This window comes from Dermacentor silvarum, chromosome 3, assembly GCF_013339745.2.
Source record: "Dermacentor silvarum isolate Dsil-2018 chromosome 3, BIME_Dsil_1.4, whole genome shotgun sequence".
Taxonomy (NCBI): domain Eukaryota; kingdom Metazoa; phylum Arthropoda; class Arachnida; order Ixodida; family Ixodidae; genus Dermacentor; species Dermacentor silvarum.
This window is the reverse complement of record NC_051156.1, coordinates 128,523,272-128,537,818: the sequence shown is the minus strand read 5'-3', so window position 1 is coordinate 128,537,818 and position 14,547 is coordinate 128,523,272. Positions and strand designations below refer to the sequence as shown.

The window sequence follows — 14,547 nt, the reverse complement described above, 5'->3', positions numbered from 1 at the left end:
CGTTGCGCATTCCAAACTGAATCTTTGAAAACTAACACCAACACATTTTGCTACTCAGTCATAATAGCCAGATATTTCTCAACATGTTAGAAACGCTTCTAAGTATGTTATACGGTCCCCAAGCAGACGTCAAAAGCGTGACGCAGGCGTCCACTTCGCTCATTGGCTCTTTGCTTCCTCTCGTCCTCGGGAACATGGCGGACCGCCTATTTCGTGACGTAAAGAACGAACCGCCTCCGTTCCATTTTGGAACGCGTACAAAATCGCGCCCTAGGCCTCAGGTTATGCGACGGTACGTGACATACACAGAGACGGACGCAACAGGCACTCAAGACAAATGCGTGGGTGCAAAGCCTGTTTTCAGTCCTTTAGAAGACGGAATTTTCGAATTACAAGTGTGATATGTTCCTCGGCGTTATCTTTCGCGCGTTCTGCCGGCGCCAGCAGCACACTCCCATGTTATCACTCTTGGCAATCACCCATCGCGTTTTCAACAGGCGTGTGTACCGAAAGAAGGTATACGTTGTTGCGGGGCCACAAAAAACGTCACAAACTTGACCCTCTATAAGATTCATTACACGCCAAACAAACTTTATCACCACGGCCGAGCTGCTTATCGCTAACTGCGTCACAGCGCGCTGTGCGGCCAGCGTGCCTCAAAAGTACCCCAGAAAGTAACGAAATTACTCTTCAGTAATGTCTGGCGTCAGAGAAAGCGGCACAAACTTCTCCTAGTAAGATGCACTACACTGCGCACTACGACCGAGTTGGTTCTCGCTAACTGCGTCACAGCACGCTGCGCGGCCAGTGTGCCTCAGCAGAACCGAAATAAGTTACAATAATCCCCTAGGAAGCTTCGGAAACATGTCCCAGCACGATTCATTAACTCAAATTAACTGCGCCAGAACGTCCGAGCTGTTTTTCGCTAACTGCGTCTTAAGTCTCGGTCCCGTGCCATAAGCCTAAATGCGTCGTAGACTGTGAAACCAAATTTCTCACCTTGCCGTAATCCAATAGTGCAGTGGTGTCTTGTCCCAGTGCAAAAGGAACGTAAGCATACGCCGGGAGCCCACGAAACCAGGCTACTTTACAAAAAAAGGGGACAGACGGGTCGCCGCGGGCGAGCGCTCAAACGCGCGCGCGGCCGCACTCGCTGGCTTCGGGGGACTGTCTGGTGGATGACGCATGTATCTGGCGCGTCATTGACCTGTGGCTAGGTAAGGCAAGGAAAATAAGTCGCAAAGCTTAAGTTCATTTATACGCAAAACGTTTTAGTTTTCGTGGTAAAGAATTTAAAAAATAAATCAATTCCTGTTAACTTTAGTTCACTTTCTTTTTTTTCGATGCTCGCGGCAGCTAACGTTCGGTGTCAAAAGTATAGCGTGACGTATGGTGACGTGTTTCCTGTGGCCAGTTTTTGCCGAGTGTCCCCTCTTGTTGAATTTCTTTCTCTATGCTGGGACCGCATACCGCAGCGCCCTCTACGATGGCGCCGAACCAGCTGCAACCAAGCCGAACATAATCTGGACGCGAGCGAGCGGCGCTTTCGCGCGCGTTGGGGGGAGAGTGTCAGCACCTCTCCTTATTCCTACACCGTGCTCGGAAGCAAGGCGCCGAGCACGCAGCACGGGGTGCAAGCCACTTTATCGAATTTATTAACCATAAACAGTCGACCGATGCTTGAACAGTACCGGGCAAGCGTCGACTGGCCAGCCGGTCAATGCCTTATCACGGCGCTAAGCGATGAGATGATCAAGAGTAGCGCATATGCACAAAGTTCACTCGAAGCGCAAGTTTCGTCTGCTTGGCTCTTCCCACAGGCATGAATCCACCCCTGTCGCGATTAACTCAGTTTAAGGTGCCCGGCTTATCGAAGACGCAAGTCCACGTGAACCGGGACGCGCCATTTTTTAATATATAGCATACGCCGCTGTAGTACACATGCAGCGGTTGATCAAGAACAAAGAGAGCAAGATAAAAGATAAATAGATGATAATTCCCTCTTGCGCTGGTCTTTATTGCCCCTATATGATACAGTTACATTGCATCTTTGCACGTTTTGCAGAGTATTTTCCTGTGCATGCGCACTAGGGCAGTACTCATTTAAAAAAAAAGAAAAAGAAGAAAAGACGCAAACCAGGGGCACACGCTCCTGCTTCTTCCAATGAGCCAAGAAGCTTGCGCCGAATTAGTCGTGCCAGGGGCTGCGTCGTGCTGCTAGGAAGAGCCTAGCAGACGAAGCTTGCGCTTCGAGTGAATCTCGTCGCTTGGCGCTTTTAGAAGGAGCAGGCCGGTTCACAAGTCGACGCTCGCGCGGTACTGTTAAAGAAATTGTCAACTGCATGTTTCCCTAGCTTTAACGGTGCTGGAACGGGTAAATGCTAATGTTGACCAGATATTCAGGTACTAACAAACAGCATATACAAGGTGTTTCAGCTATGTCTAGCCAAACGTAAAAAAATCCACGTGTGGGTTACGAGAATGCAACCAACTTAGTATTGTTTGGTGTCATCTCGAGCAAATGAAAGTATTTTTTCCTATGAGCTTAGGCAATTATTTAACAATAATTCTTTAACCAACTTTTAAAGCTTTGATTTAAACGCAAAATCTTGAATGTAGAAGTTCAGAACCTATTGAGAAATATCCAAATGATTTCTTGCTATGGTTTTAATTTTTCAAGCTTTGCAAAGAAAGCTCGCTATATTTGCAAAAAAAGATACCACATGACTACGCGCTTACGCGCGCTGACATTCGTGCCCACAATCATCCTACAGACGAAGGATTGACACGGCACGCAGACCGGAGGCATGAATAGTCCGCAAGCAATGAATTAAGAGCATTTCTACAACTGGGAAGATGGAAGCCAGCGAAGCTGGTCGGCCTGCTATAGTAAATATTGCTATAGTCAATTTATATATTATCATTATTCAGTATATTGTGCGTCTTCGACTTGTTCGTCAAAGAACTAGGAAACTGGCGTCTCGTTCTCGCCCGGCGCGATGGCCAAGTAGTGCGTTTCCTGCGCCAAGTCCACCCCATCGTCATTGACTAGCGTATGAGCCACATCTTTCATAGCCGCGGCACACTGCACGGCATCGTCAGGATCCTGGAAGATGTGGTTAAACGAGCGTCCGTCCCATAGCGAGGCCAAAGGGCAACTGCTAATAACAGCAATAGCGCGATGTCTACGTCACGAGACAAAGGGGCACAACGGTTGGTGGGAAGTGCCGCCACCGAGTATCGTGACACTTGTGAAAGAAGCATCGGCAGATGCGAGGGGTATAACAATACGTCATCCATCGTCCGTTTTGACACCTGTGCTAACACACAATTGGCGGGAAACCGCCACCCACATGGAGCCGCCGCCGCGCATATGGAGCCGGAATTGTTGTTCTACGCGTCGTTCTACGCGTTATTCTAGGTGTCGTTGGAATGGATTTCGATGGAGGCGAAATGCAAAAACGCCCGCGTGCTTGCGTTGTAGTGCACGTTAAAGAACCCCAGGTGGTCGAAATTCATCCGGAGCCCTCCACTACGCCGTGCCTCATAATCAGAACTGGTTTTGGCACGTAAAACCCCAGAAAAAAGAAGCTGTGCTGTCGTTGGATGCCGTGCTGTGGCACGCGATCGTACTCGGTACAGCATCCAACGGCACAAGCGCAAACCATGGGGCGCCAATCGAGCCAGCTGCGGAAGAAGACGACGACACTCGAGCCAATGCTGATGATCATAGTTTTTTTCTACACGCGGACACGATTCTGGGGAACAAAGCCCTTAACAGCCTTGCTGTAAAATGATAGGCAATGACTACACCCATCGTCTGCGATACATTTCTATCCGCTGTAAAAATGTATCGCGAATCCTATGGCTTGAACCGACAAGATATCTCTACGAAAGTGGAAGCCGAGACCAGTGTATTCGATCCATCTGAGTTGCTGAATCCTGCAGTTTGTGACTTCGGTCTGCGTGCTGCATCGATCATTCGTTCATGGAACATTTGAGGGCTCTAATGTCTTGTGCGCAAGCGGGCATTCACGTGATACTTTGTCTCATTTCGGTCGGTTTCCTTACCGCCCAGCAAAATTGAAACCACAGCAGCTATCAACACGAAAAAAAGATTATTTGGTGATTTCACAATAGGTTCTACAGCTTCCGCATTGAACATATTGCATTTAAATTATTCCTTTAAAGGTTGCTTTATTGTTTATTGTTAAATACTTATTGGTAATAATTACCTAAGCTTATAGTCAAATACAGTTCGAGTTGCTCAAGAGCACAGTACTAAGTTGGTTGCATTTTCCTATCTCGTACATGGATTTTTTAAAGCTTGGCCTGACTTAGCTGAAACGCCCTGTATAGCAAACCTCTAGAGCCCATCTGAGACCAAAATAGCACCGATCGCATCGCTTGCTTTCAGTCATTCTAAAATATGAGTTTTAAGCACGATAATTGATACAGTAGGAAGTTTTCAAAGATAACAGCTCATGATCCTTTCGTGCTAGTCGTACTCTCGTAACAAGCAATTATTTTGCATAGTCCGGTTCGGATTTCTCCCCTGCATTTTTGTGCAAGCTCAGTGAGGCAGAACACATTCGTGCAACCTCAAAGATTAACCTATTGAAAGGGACGTCAGATGAATTTACTAGAAAACAGCTACAGCGACCTTCTATGCAAGCTCCTCCCATTTCAATAGCCGAAAGAGGGACATGGTGACCAATGCATCACGCAGGTGAAAATACTTACGGCAAACATACATAGCATGGAGAGGCAGGATTGACACAAGAACAATAAGGAGAACAAAAAGATTCTCCATGTTCTTCTTGAGTCCGTATTTTGTACTCCTGACTTTGAATACCGTGGACAGAGAGAGATAAAACATCGTTATTGAAAAGTCCCTGCTTGGTTCGATAGCGGAACGCATTGGCCGGGAGGCTGGTCTCGTAAAGCTCCCTTTTCCGTCAGACGCAGGTCAGGCCTTGAACCGTAGCGGCGTCTTCCGCCAGCCGGACAGCCCAGAGCTGGGCTTCTGAGCATTCGATGAGCAGTATAGCCTCCCGCTGCTCAGAGGTTTTTATTTTAGCATTGTTGTTTACGCTGTGTCTGATATTGTTTGGAGCTGATAGGCATGCAGGTCCATATAATGTGATGGAGGCCTGCACGTGGTGTATCGCACGTCTGACAGTGTGATCAGTATGCTTTCGGGTGTATTGGGTGCATGAGTAGTGGTGTAGGGAAGGTGCTTGTGTGCAGAAGTCGCCATGTAGTCGCGTGATGTTAGTTTATTGATTCGTTTGGAGGAGGCTAGTTGTAGCGAGCATTTCGATAGTATTCGATAATTTTTCCGTAAGTAGCGGGGGCGTAGCCCGCGGGGTCCCCATCAGCGCCCCCCCCCCCCCCTACGCACAATATCGTTTTCACGCTCGAAAAGGCATATCTGCGCGCACATTGCGGACTCTGGCTGGATTTCGTGGCAACGCCCATGCACCTGGAGTCACCTAATGCACGGAGCCCCATCCGAGCAGAAAGTTTCAAGGGTTTTTCAATGATGATCGGGCGCGTCGCGGCACCTCGCGGCGGCCGCGCAATCTACGCGGCGCATACATTTTAATTCCAAAACTTCATGGGTCGGAAGTTCTTATAAACTTGGGCCGACATGCGCGCCCTCGTGTTCAAGCCGTTTCATAAATGGAAGCACGCACTCGAAATCTTCCACACACACGAAAATAGCAAATATTACTGTGACTGTCAGCTGCCAGCTAATAATTTTCTCCAAACATTTTCAAGAAGCGCCCAAAATGTGTTTGACCAGCTCAACCAGGGCACGCAAACGAGAAGAAGAGAAAACCGAAGAAAATTAACGGCCTATTATTAAGCCAGTTCTTTTTTTGCGCGCTACAAGGTCTGGCTCTACGTGGCCATAGGGACAGTGGTCCGGTGAATTTAGGCAAAGCCCCCGCTGAAAATACTGGTAGTTTCAGAGCACTTCTTCGCATGCGAGCTGGTTGTGCAGATACAGATCTGAAGAACTATTTGGCTAGTTGCCCCAGTAATGCGTCGTATTTAAGCCCAAATGTACAAAACCAAATTATTTAAATTTGTGGTGAAATTATAAAAGAAAGGCTAGTTTCAAAAGTAAACGCTGCAGGCTGCTTCTCCGTACTTGCTCACGCAACGGAACATATTGCTGGAATCGAACAGCTTACTGTTTGTGCAAGGTACCTAAACAATGATGCCAAAGACATCGAATTGTTTTTAGGTTTTGTACCAATTCAGGACCAAAGTGGCAGGGCCCTCGCCAAAAGCCATTACAAAATTTCTGCTAGACCTTGGAATTAACATGCATCATCTTCGTGGCCTAGGTTATGATGGTGCCACCTCAATGGCTGGTAAAACGAATGGGGTGGAAGCTGCCGTTTGCAAGAAATATCCAGCCGCACTATACACACATTGCGCCAGCCACCCCCTAAACCTAGTTCTCTGTGCGGCGTGCTCCATCACAGATATCCGAAGCTGCTTTGGAACGCTGACGACAACACCGCATTTTCCCCCGCAAATCTCCTAACCGCCGACATGTTTTAGGATAAATCATAAGTTTGATGTGTCCTGAGCCCACAAGGCAGCGACTTTTGGGATTATGTGAAGCGCGCTGGGTGGAAAAACATGATGCACTTTTATCGTATGTGAATCTGTTTGAACAGGTGATCGCAGCTCTAAGGGAGATAAAATTAAATGGCAGTGGCGAAAATCCAGTTCAGACAAATAGTCGAGCGTTGTCACTTTGGTCACCGGCATTACTTGTGAGCCTGCATGTGGCGGAGCATGTGTTAGCGGTGACTCTGCCTCTGCAAAGAACCTGCGGACCATGGGGGGTATCTGTAAGAATTCAACTATTGGACTGTCCACTTCGGCTGTGCCATTGGCTCCAGCAGCACGAGCGCGAAGGAGAATGGCTGGCACCTTTGCGCTTGTCCTGCTGGAGCAGCCGAAGTGGATAGTCCACTAGGTGGATTCTTACAGAATACCCCCACGGCTGGAACATCGACATGAGCGCCGCCATTGACGACATAGATGTGGTACAGTCGGCGATCAAAAATGATCGCACGATTCGCTGACGAACCGGTGTCCGACAGTAGGATCGTGGGAGCGTCGCATCAGAAAATGCTGAGGAATTTTCCCGTATAAGTGTTCATTGCATTCATGCACCACGTATTAGCTGAGTTACACCAACGGTTCCAAAAACACAGCACAATCTCAAAGGACTTTTTTGTAATTGGACCATCCGTACTACCACCAAGCTGTATCTTCACATTTGCATATTTCATTATATCTTTGCATTTCTAATGTATATTTTGCAGAACTCCTGCTTTTTATATATACTCTCTGTGGCGACTATAATTTCGGTGTCATTATTCACATTACAGGACCGGTAACAACTCTATCGCAATACATCGGAACAAGGGACAGCGTTATTGAGGTTTTTATCTGGCCGTTGCATATGTACAAAAATGTAAACAAGGTTGTTACGTGAGAAAGATTCATCAAAATATTTGTCCTCAACTTGTTCCTTTCATGGCTCCTACTTTCTTCATAATCTGCATGCACTGCTATGCTGGTTTCGAACTGATACAGTTCTAAAGTGCGCCTGATAGTTTCTTTACTTATTAAATAAACAAAAAATGTGGAAGCATTGATATCACTTATTTCTGCAAGAATTTTGGGACACACTAATAGATTATTTTATCTGGTTGGAAGCGAAGCTGTAAACGACACCCACAGCAATTACCCATTGTGATGTCACTTGAATTCGCAGACGTGGCTGTAAAACAGGGAAACCAGAGACAAGTGAAATGTACTTAACCACAACCTTCATTACTTCACAAAAACACCTTTATTACTTCACATTGACATTATATTCACGCTGTTCTTCTGGCGTCTTTACTTTCCGTGGTCTAGCCATGGTAGCCTGGAATGAACTGAATGAGTTCATTCATTCAGAAAAAAAACGGGCGAATAAAACTATATTGTATTGTATTGTATTGTAGTTGCTAGACCGTAGTGATGTCACTACGTGATTTCTTTGCTGTTGGGTACTTTTCCACTAGTAGCTTACGCAACCGCAATATTTACCGGGAAACACACGCGGGAGAAGGAGCGTGCTTCGCAATATTCACAGACTTCATTAGCATACATTATACGGTTTGCACTTCGCACGAGGGTTTTGAATGACGTCAACCCATTCGAAGCAGCTGCAAACCTATTCTTTACCGGAACACGTCGGAGGCTGTTCTCATTGTGCACGCTCGCCCTATCATCCATCATGTGGTTTTGATGCTGTTCTGTGGTCTCTCGTTTGAAAACGAGTGCTGAGCTGTATGCTGTATGCCTGATTTCAAAGTAGATATGCTGTTTGTATTCAATTTTGAGCTTTGCGTTGCTTGCTTACGCCAACGGCACGAACATTTTCTTGGCTAGTAGAGGTATACAGCGTCACTGGAGAAATACATATTTGACTAGTCCTGACAGTGCGTAGCGTTCAAGAATTCGTTGGCAGCTTCTAATATACAATGGCACTGGTAATGGCAATGCAGTTATTACTCATGTATTTGATCCCCCGACAAATTCTGGAAGGAGGAGGCCACGCTGCAAAGTGTGCCCCCCCCCCCCCCCCCCCCCGGCCCCTGAAGCAAAATTCTGGCTCCGCCACTGATAAGTAGTCATTCGATCTCCCATTCGCAGTGGGCAACTATTCTGTCTGAATCTGGGGTCTGGTTCTGGGAGGCGTAGTACTGTTTGGGTGTCTTAGGGGATTTGTTGTGCGGAGAGAGATGGGCGACTCAAGAGACTCTCCCTGTTGATACTTGGTCGGGAAGCGTTGTGCGCAGTGTTGTTACCATTTACCCTTGCATGGCCTGGCCTCTTGATCAGTCAGACAGTTCTTGTGTGGGTAAGGTGTGTGCGAATGGTAATCCGGTATGCTAGAGGGGATATAAGTCCCTTAGTGGAATTAATTAAGGCTGCCTTGGAGTCTGTGACAATGCATGATGCAGTGGCTGATAAGCATGCTAAAGCTATTGCAGCCTCTTAACATTCTCCTGGGTGTTTGGTACGTATAAAGCTAGTCATTGTGATATCCATTTTTGTACCCGTAACAACCGCCAGGGTCATGGCCGTGGATATTTCATTTTGCTTATTTTGATCATGGCTCCATTTTCAGTGTTCTCCCTTCACAACACGATATGCAACTTCATGTGGTGTTCATGTATACTCATGTGAACCTCTTTTTGTGTACACGCGTTTTTTGCACAATGACTTGTTATTATGATTTTTGTACTCGAAATGGAAACAGCACGAAAAAAACACGACAAGAAGACAAGAAGGGAGAAACACACCAGCGCTGGTGTGTTTCTCCCTTCTTGTCTTGTGCTTTTTTCACGGTTTCCCTTTCGAGTATGTACCGACTAGCCCGAGCATCTGCGGTCTTGCAATGATTTTTGTAGTATTTATGGCATTAGCAATTAATTTACGACCATTCAGTTAATACACCTGACTTGTACACTCTTCGGTACATTTCTGTTGAAGTGCCGTATTTATCGTGTGCCGTGTCTGCCAATTACTAGGGGGTGCAGACCCTGTCAATCTATATAGATGGCTTTTTGTCTGTACCCACCAAGTGTATTTGATAATAAAATAAAATGATTCTGTGATTTATTGACTGATACCTGCCAACTTGCTGAGCTTTCTGTTGTGTTAACAGAAAATTGCACATGTAGACTCGACTGTTCCACTAGAGCGACGTAGATGGACTTTTACAGAAGTATACGACACAGGCGAAGTAATTAACGATAACTGACACCAGCATTGGATGCAGGCAGTCGCAAAAAACTAATATTCTACTACGGTATACCAGTCGGCTCCAGTGATGTAAATATTCTGAATGTTATTACTGACGTCCTCTGCAGCACGACCATGATAAATTGTCAAAATAGTGCCGTTTCTGTTATCAGGTGGTTTGCTGTGTCCTAATGCTGTGGTACCCGGAGAAATACTAGCTTTCAGGCCAGTAAAAAAATTCACCGACGATTACACTACACCCTAATGCGAAATCTGAGCGCCACTGTTTAGTTGTTTTGAATTCGCGATGTACTGAGCCAAAGAATTTCAATCTTAACGGAAGGGTCCTCTCGGTGGCGGCGCTGAGCCTCTGCTTGGGCAGCTCGTTTAAGGCTGATTCACACTACGCCGAAACGAGAACGATTTTGGTCTGCCGACTGATGACGCAAGCAGTTTCCGGAACGGCAAACGCTATGGCCCACGGTTCAAAGGAAAGAAAACGCTGCCACCAACAGTCGATAGACAAAAATCGTTGCCGTGTTGGCCTATAGTGTGAATCAGCCTTTAACATCAGCAGCAGACGAACCACTTCCACCGGTTGCGTTGCTCATCGTTCTAAAAGAAAGCGTGAACACGGGAACGCTTAGCTCGCGCGGCGCGCATTCTCTAGTGGCGGCGGCGCAGGCGAAGTAGCACATGCGCAGTGGGTACCAAGCCCACGCCAGAGCTTTGTTTTCATGTATGCTATCGGTGAACGCGCTCACCGCATGCCTTAGTAATGACGTCATTGGTGGCCTGGTGACAGCGCACGCTACTCGCTGTCTTTCATCTGCCACTGGGCTCCGCGTTCGCTTTTTTTCCGCATCTCATTTATATATCTCTCTCTTTTCTATCCTTCGGTGTTGGCACGCGTCTCCTGCGGCTGCATAGTTAGTACACTAACTATAAATATAATGGGTTCGATAAGAAATGACTTCTACTAACAGAGCATCACCGGCGGATATCATTGTTTGCGCAGTCATTGCTAATGCGGTTACCAAATAACAGAATCTCATGAGTTAAACTTATGTTAGTGACATTGGGGAGCACGTAGCACTGTGTAAGTGAGACAAGAATTAGAATATTAGAGTTTGCTAAAGGCATTGTCTATTACCACCCAGTTTGGAAAATAAATAATTAAAATCTCAAGCGTTGATACACTCGGCCACTAAGAAAAGAAAACTCAGTAACGCACATTTTGACTCCGCATTATTGTTCTAGCACTGGCACACTGAAATTATACAATCACAACATGCCCCCTTATAACGGCTAATAAAAGGTTAACTGGTAGTACTCAATAACTACTCAACTGGTAGTTATTACAATGCTTCGAAATTCACCTTCTGTTAGAAAGCTTTATCAGCAAATATGCTCGTTCTGTCTCGGGTGCCTCGTTTTAATTATTGTAATACAGTCATCGGATATTTTGCCTATACAAAAGTCGCAGTAGCGGTAAATGCCTACTAAGCATGGCCAACTGAAAGCACACTTAGATTTATATAAACAGAGTTCGGCGGAATTTATAAGGCCTGAGGGAAGAAATTCATAAACATTAATTTTCATTCGTAAGTGCATTACGCCAGGCCACTCCTGTTAATATCTGCAGTGTCGGGATTGGCTGCCATTTTTAATTGCGAGACATTATAGTCAAGAAGCTTTCTGCGAAAGTGATCCTGATGTGTAAATTGATTTCCTTAATGAATTGTGTAGAACTCAACTCTTGAATATAAACACTTATTCACCCTCAGCGACTGGGAACCAACTGCCCAAAAAGTGTTTCTGTATCGTGTTGACCGTGCTGAAAACGCTCACTGCGAAAATGTCAACTCAGATGTGGATGTGGAGCACATTAATTTAGAAAGCCGCAAATTCTCCGAAAACCAAGAAACCTATTTTATTCCAAATACATGAAGCTTGATCGCAAGACAATAGTCCGAAGAAACTGTTGAGGCCATGACTAGCAGCTATTTTTCAAAAACTTGCACTGACTGCTTTTATAGAGGTTTGGAAGATCAGTCGTATTCCTGATCAATACTAGGATAAGAAGTACATGTAGATTTCCGCATGCGAAAAGTGACATTGTACATGTGTTAAGTATGTAGCTGTGAAATTCTATGCATATTCGTTCCCAAACAGTGATCTTCGCTGATTTCTCACTATTCCAACATCTTGTGCATCTGTACTCTCATGGTTGTGCTTGAGACATTTTGAGGTGTATTTCTTTTTGGTGAGGTTTCGTGATTTCAAGGGCTATCGTTAACTCATTTAAATTTGCGCTTATTTTACTTTTGTTACGTTGTGTGACTTGCGACATATTTCTTTTTTTTTTCTGTAGTGATACGCTGTTCTCGGCACTACCTTATGGTACCACCTCTGTTTTTCTATAGTTAATGATGAAAAATAAGGATGCATACATGCGATTCTTGAAGATGATTGCTTTCTTTCAGCAGCGAGACTTCTTGCGCGATTAGTGAACGAGCTACCCGCCGTGGTTGCTCAGTGGATATGGTGTTGGGCATACCTGATGACGAGGTCACGGGATCGAATCCCGGCCACGGCGGCCTCATTTTGATGGGGGCGAAATGCGGCGAAAACACCCGTGTACTTAGATTTAGGTGCTCGTTAAAGAACCCCAGGTGGTCCAAATTTGCGGAGTCTCCCACGATGGTGTGCCTCATAATCGGATCATGGTTTTGGCACGTAAAACCCCACAATTAGTGAACGAGCTTTTTATATTTATTCAAGGTTGGCCCACAGCTGCTTGAAGTGGTTGATGGCAGGCCTGTATATCTCTTCAAAGTAAGGAAGCTCGTACTTCACACGTTCGTAATAACTTGCCAGCCTGGGAAACTTCCCGCAGCAAACCGAGTCGTTCTGAAAGTGAAATAATGGTAGTGGGACATTAGAAATAAGGGAGTCTGTCTTCAAGTTACTTTTCTATTACAGTAAGGAATGTCTGCAGTGGAAGCTGCTGGTTTCTCCGCTGGCGGGTATCCGAATAAAAACATTGCATGAAAGTAATATTTTGGCCACTATGTTGAACGACACAGTAGCAAAAACAGCTACAAGGGCTGTTATGGACTATTTGAATGCAACCGGACTAGACTCGCCAGTTTGGGGAAGCCACTGTGTTACATGGTTATTGTATATATGTATCCCTTCCTCCTGTTCTTACCATCTTTCATTACTCTTTTTCGTCCAATCTCCTTTTCTGCTATGCAGAATAACATACTAGAGCATACTAGGTCATGCAGGCCTGTTTTCCTTTCCTCTAGTAAATGCTTTGTCTGTTGTCCCCCACCGCTTATGTAATATCAACGATGAAGAGTCCTTAAGGAAAATACGCATCACTGAAAAGGTAACGTGGCCCCAAAGTGTTGCGGACAATGGCACTACGCGCGCGCAGAGCCAGCCCTGGCTCGTCAGAATTCTTGAAGTAACACTTGCCTCGCTTACCGCAGCGGTAATTGTGTCTTTATTTCACCATGTCAGTTTCATCGGCTAGACATGCTGCCGACAAAAATGGGAAGCGCAAATCATGAGCCGATTGTTCAAGCTTGAAAATCATCTCACCGTCAGCGCGACAGCCGTGACCAGGCGAATAATTAGTGGATTTGGAATGAGGAGCGTGACGCAAACGCGGCAGCAGCAGCACACACAAGCATGACGGTGTTAAGCAACAAGGCGAAAAAAAATTATACAGCCTTCCGTGGAATGAGTCAACCTGCACTTGTCTTTATGGAGGACCATGGACAACGTAATATTGCACTTTGAGAAAGCACAGAAGTATTTCCATAAATGCTCGGTAACGGCTATGGGAAACGCTGGACAAAATGTTCAAATTTTACTCCTCTTTGTGCACTTATGTCTGCTAGTGCAATTTACTAAAGAAAATAAAATATTTACCCAGGAACACGATAAGGCAGCCTTGTGAAAGTAGTCGCGGGATATTTCCTCTCTTCAGTCTAAGGTTAACGTTGCTAGAACAAAATCTTCAAGTTTTTGGTTAAATTAAGTTCCTGTACCTCAGCACCCTACCACAATACTGATGAGCGTCAGAGGGCGAGCATGATTTATAATAAAAATGTCGCAGTTTCACCCGAAAGGCGAAGCATCAATTGCGATAGCAACTTAGTAGATAGCTATACGGAGTAAGGATAGTAGTAGAGTGTACTAGAAGGATTAGAGTGTACTAGAAGGGGGAGTGGGTCCAGCGGACGCCTTAGCAAGCGGTGAGGGTGAAGCAAAAAACACGGAAAATGTGGCGGCGCTGCCGTCTCCTTCTTCTGAATCTCCGGCCAATAAACGTTGGCTCAGGCTGTTTCGGCAGCGCTCATTGGCTGAGGCGAGCTCGCGGGCTGAGTAGCTGTCGTCTGCTCGACGCACCGTTGTTGTTGCGTCGTTTGCGTTTTTTCCGCCGCTCTTTTTTCCATTTTATTTACAATAGATTGGTGCGGAATAATCTCAGTGTTACCGCCACCGAGTATCCGCCTGTCAATGCTCAATGCAGCTGCGGTAGGGTCTCCGACGCGACAAGCGTCTGGCCGGCGAGCGGGGCTGCTCATTCGGAAGAAAGTGACGGTGGCGCCACCTGGATTTTCAATAAAAAATGCCTCAGCGCAGAGCCCTCGTTGGACCCACTCCCCCAATCTAGTAAACTCTAACAGTAGTTGTATC

The 14,547-nt window shown here is 45.9% G+C and overlaps 2 protein-coding genes across 2 annotated transcripts in view; one reads left to right on the top strand and one right to left on the bottom strand.

Annotated features, from left to right (window-relative positions):
• The window catches only part of LOC119445778 (glutathione S-transferase 1-like), a 603,258-nt gene that overhangs the window by 490,130 nt on the left and 98,581 nt on the right, over positions 1-14,547 (top strand). The gene's annotated exons all lie outside the window — the stretch shown is intronic.
• Positions 12,598-14,547, bottom strand: part of LOC119444775 (uncharacterized) — a 59,077-nt gene continuing 57,127 nt past the window's right edge. The window contains exon 10 of the mRNA XM_049664733.1: positions 12,598-12,744. Within this exon, the coding sequence (XP_049520690.1) occupies positions 12,607-12,744 (138 nt within the window). The 3' untranslated portion in view covers positions 12,598-12,606. The remainder of the gene's footprint in view (positions 12,745-14,547) is intronic.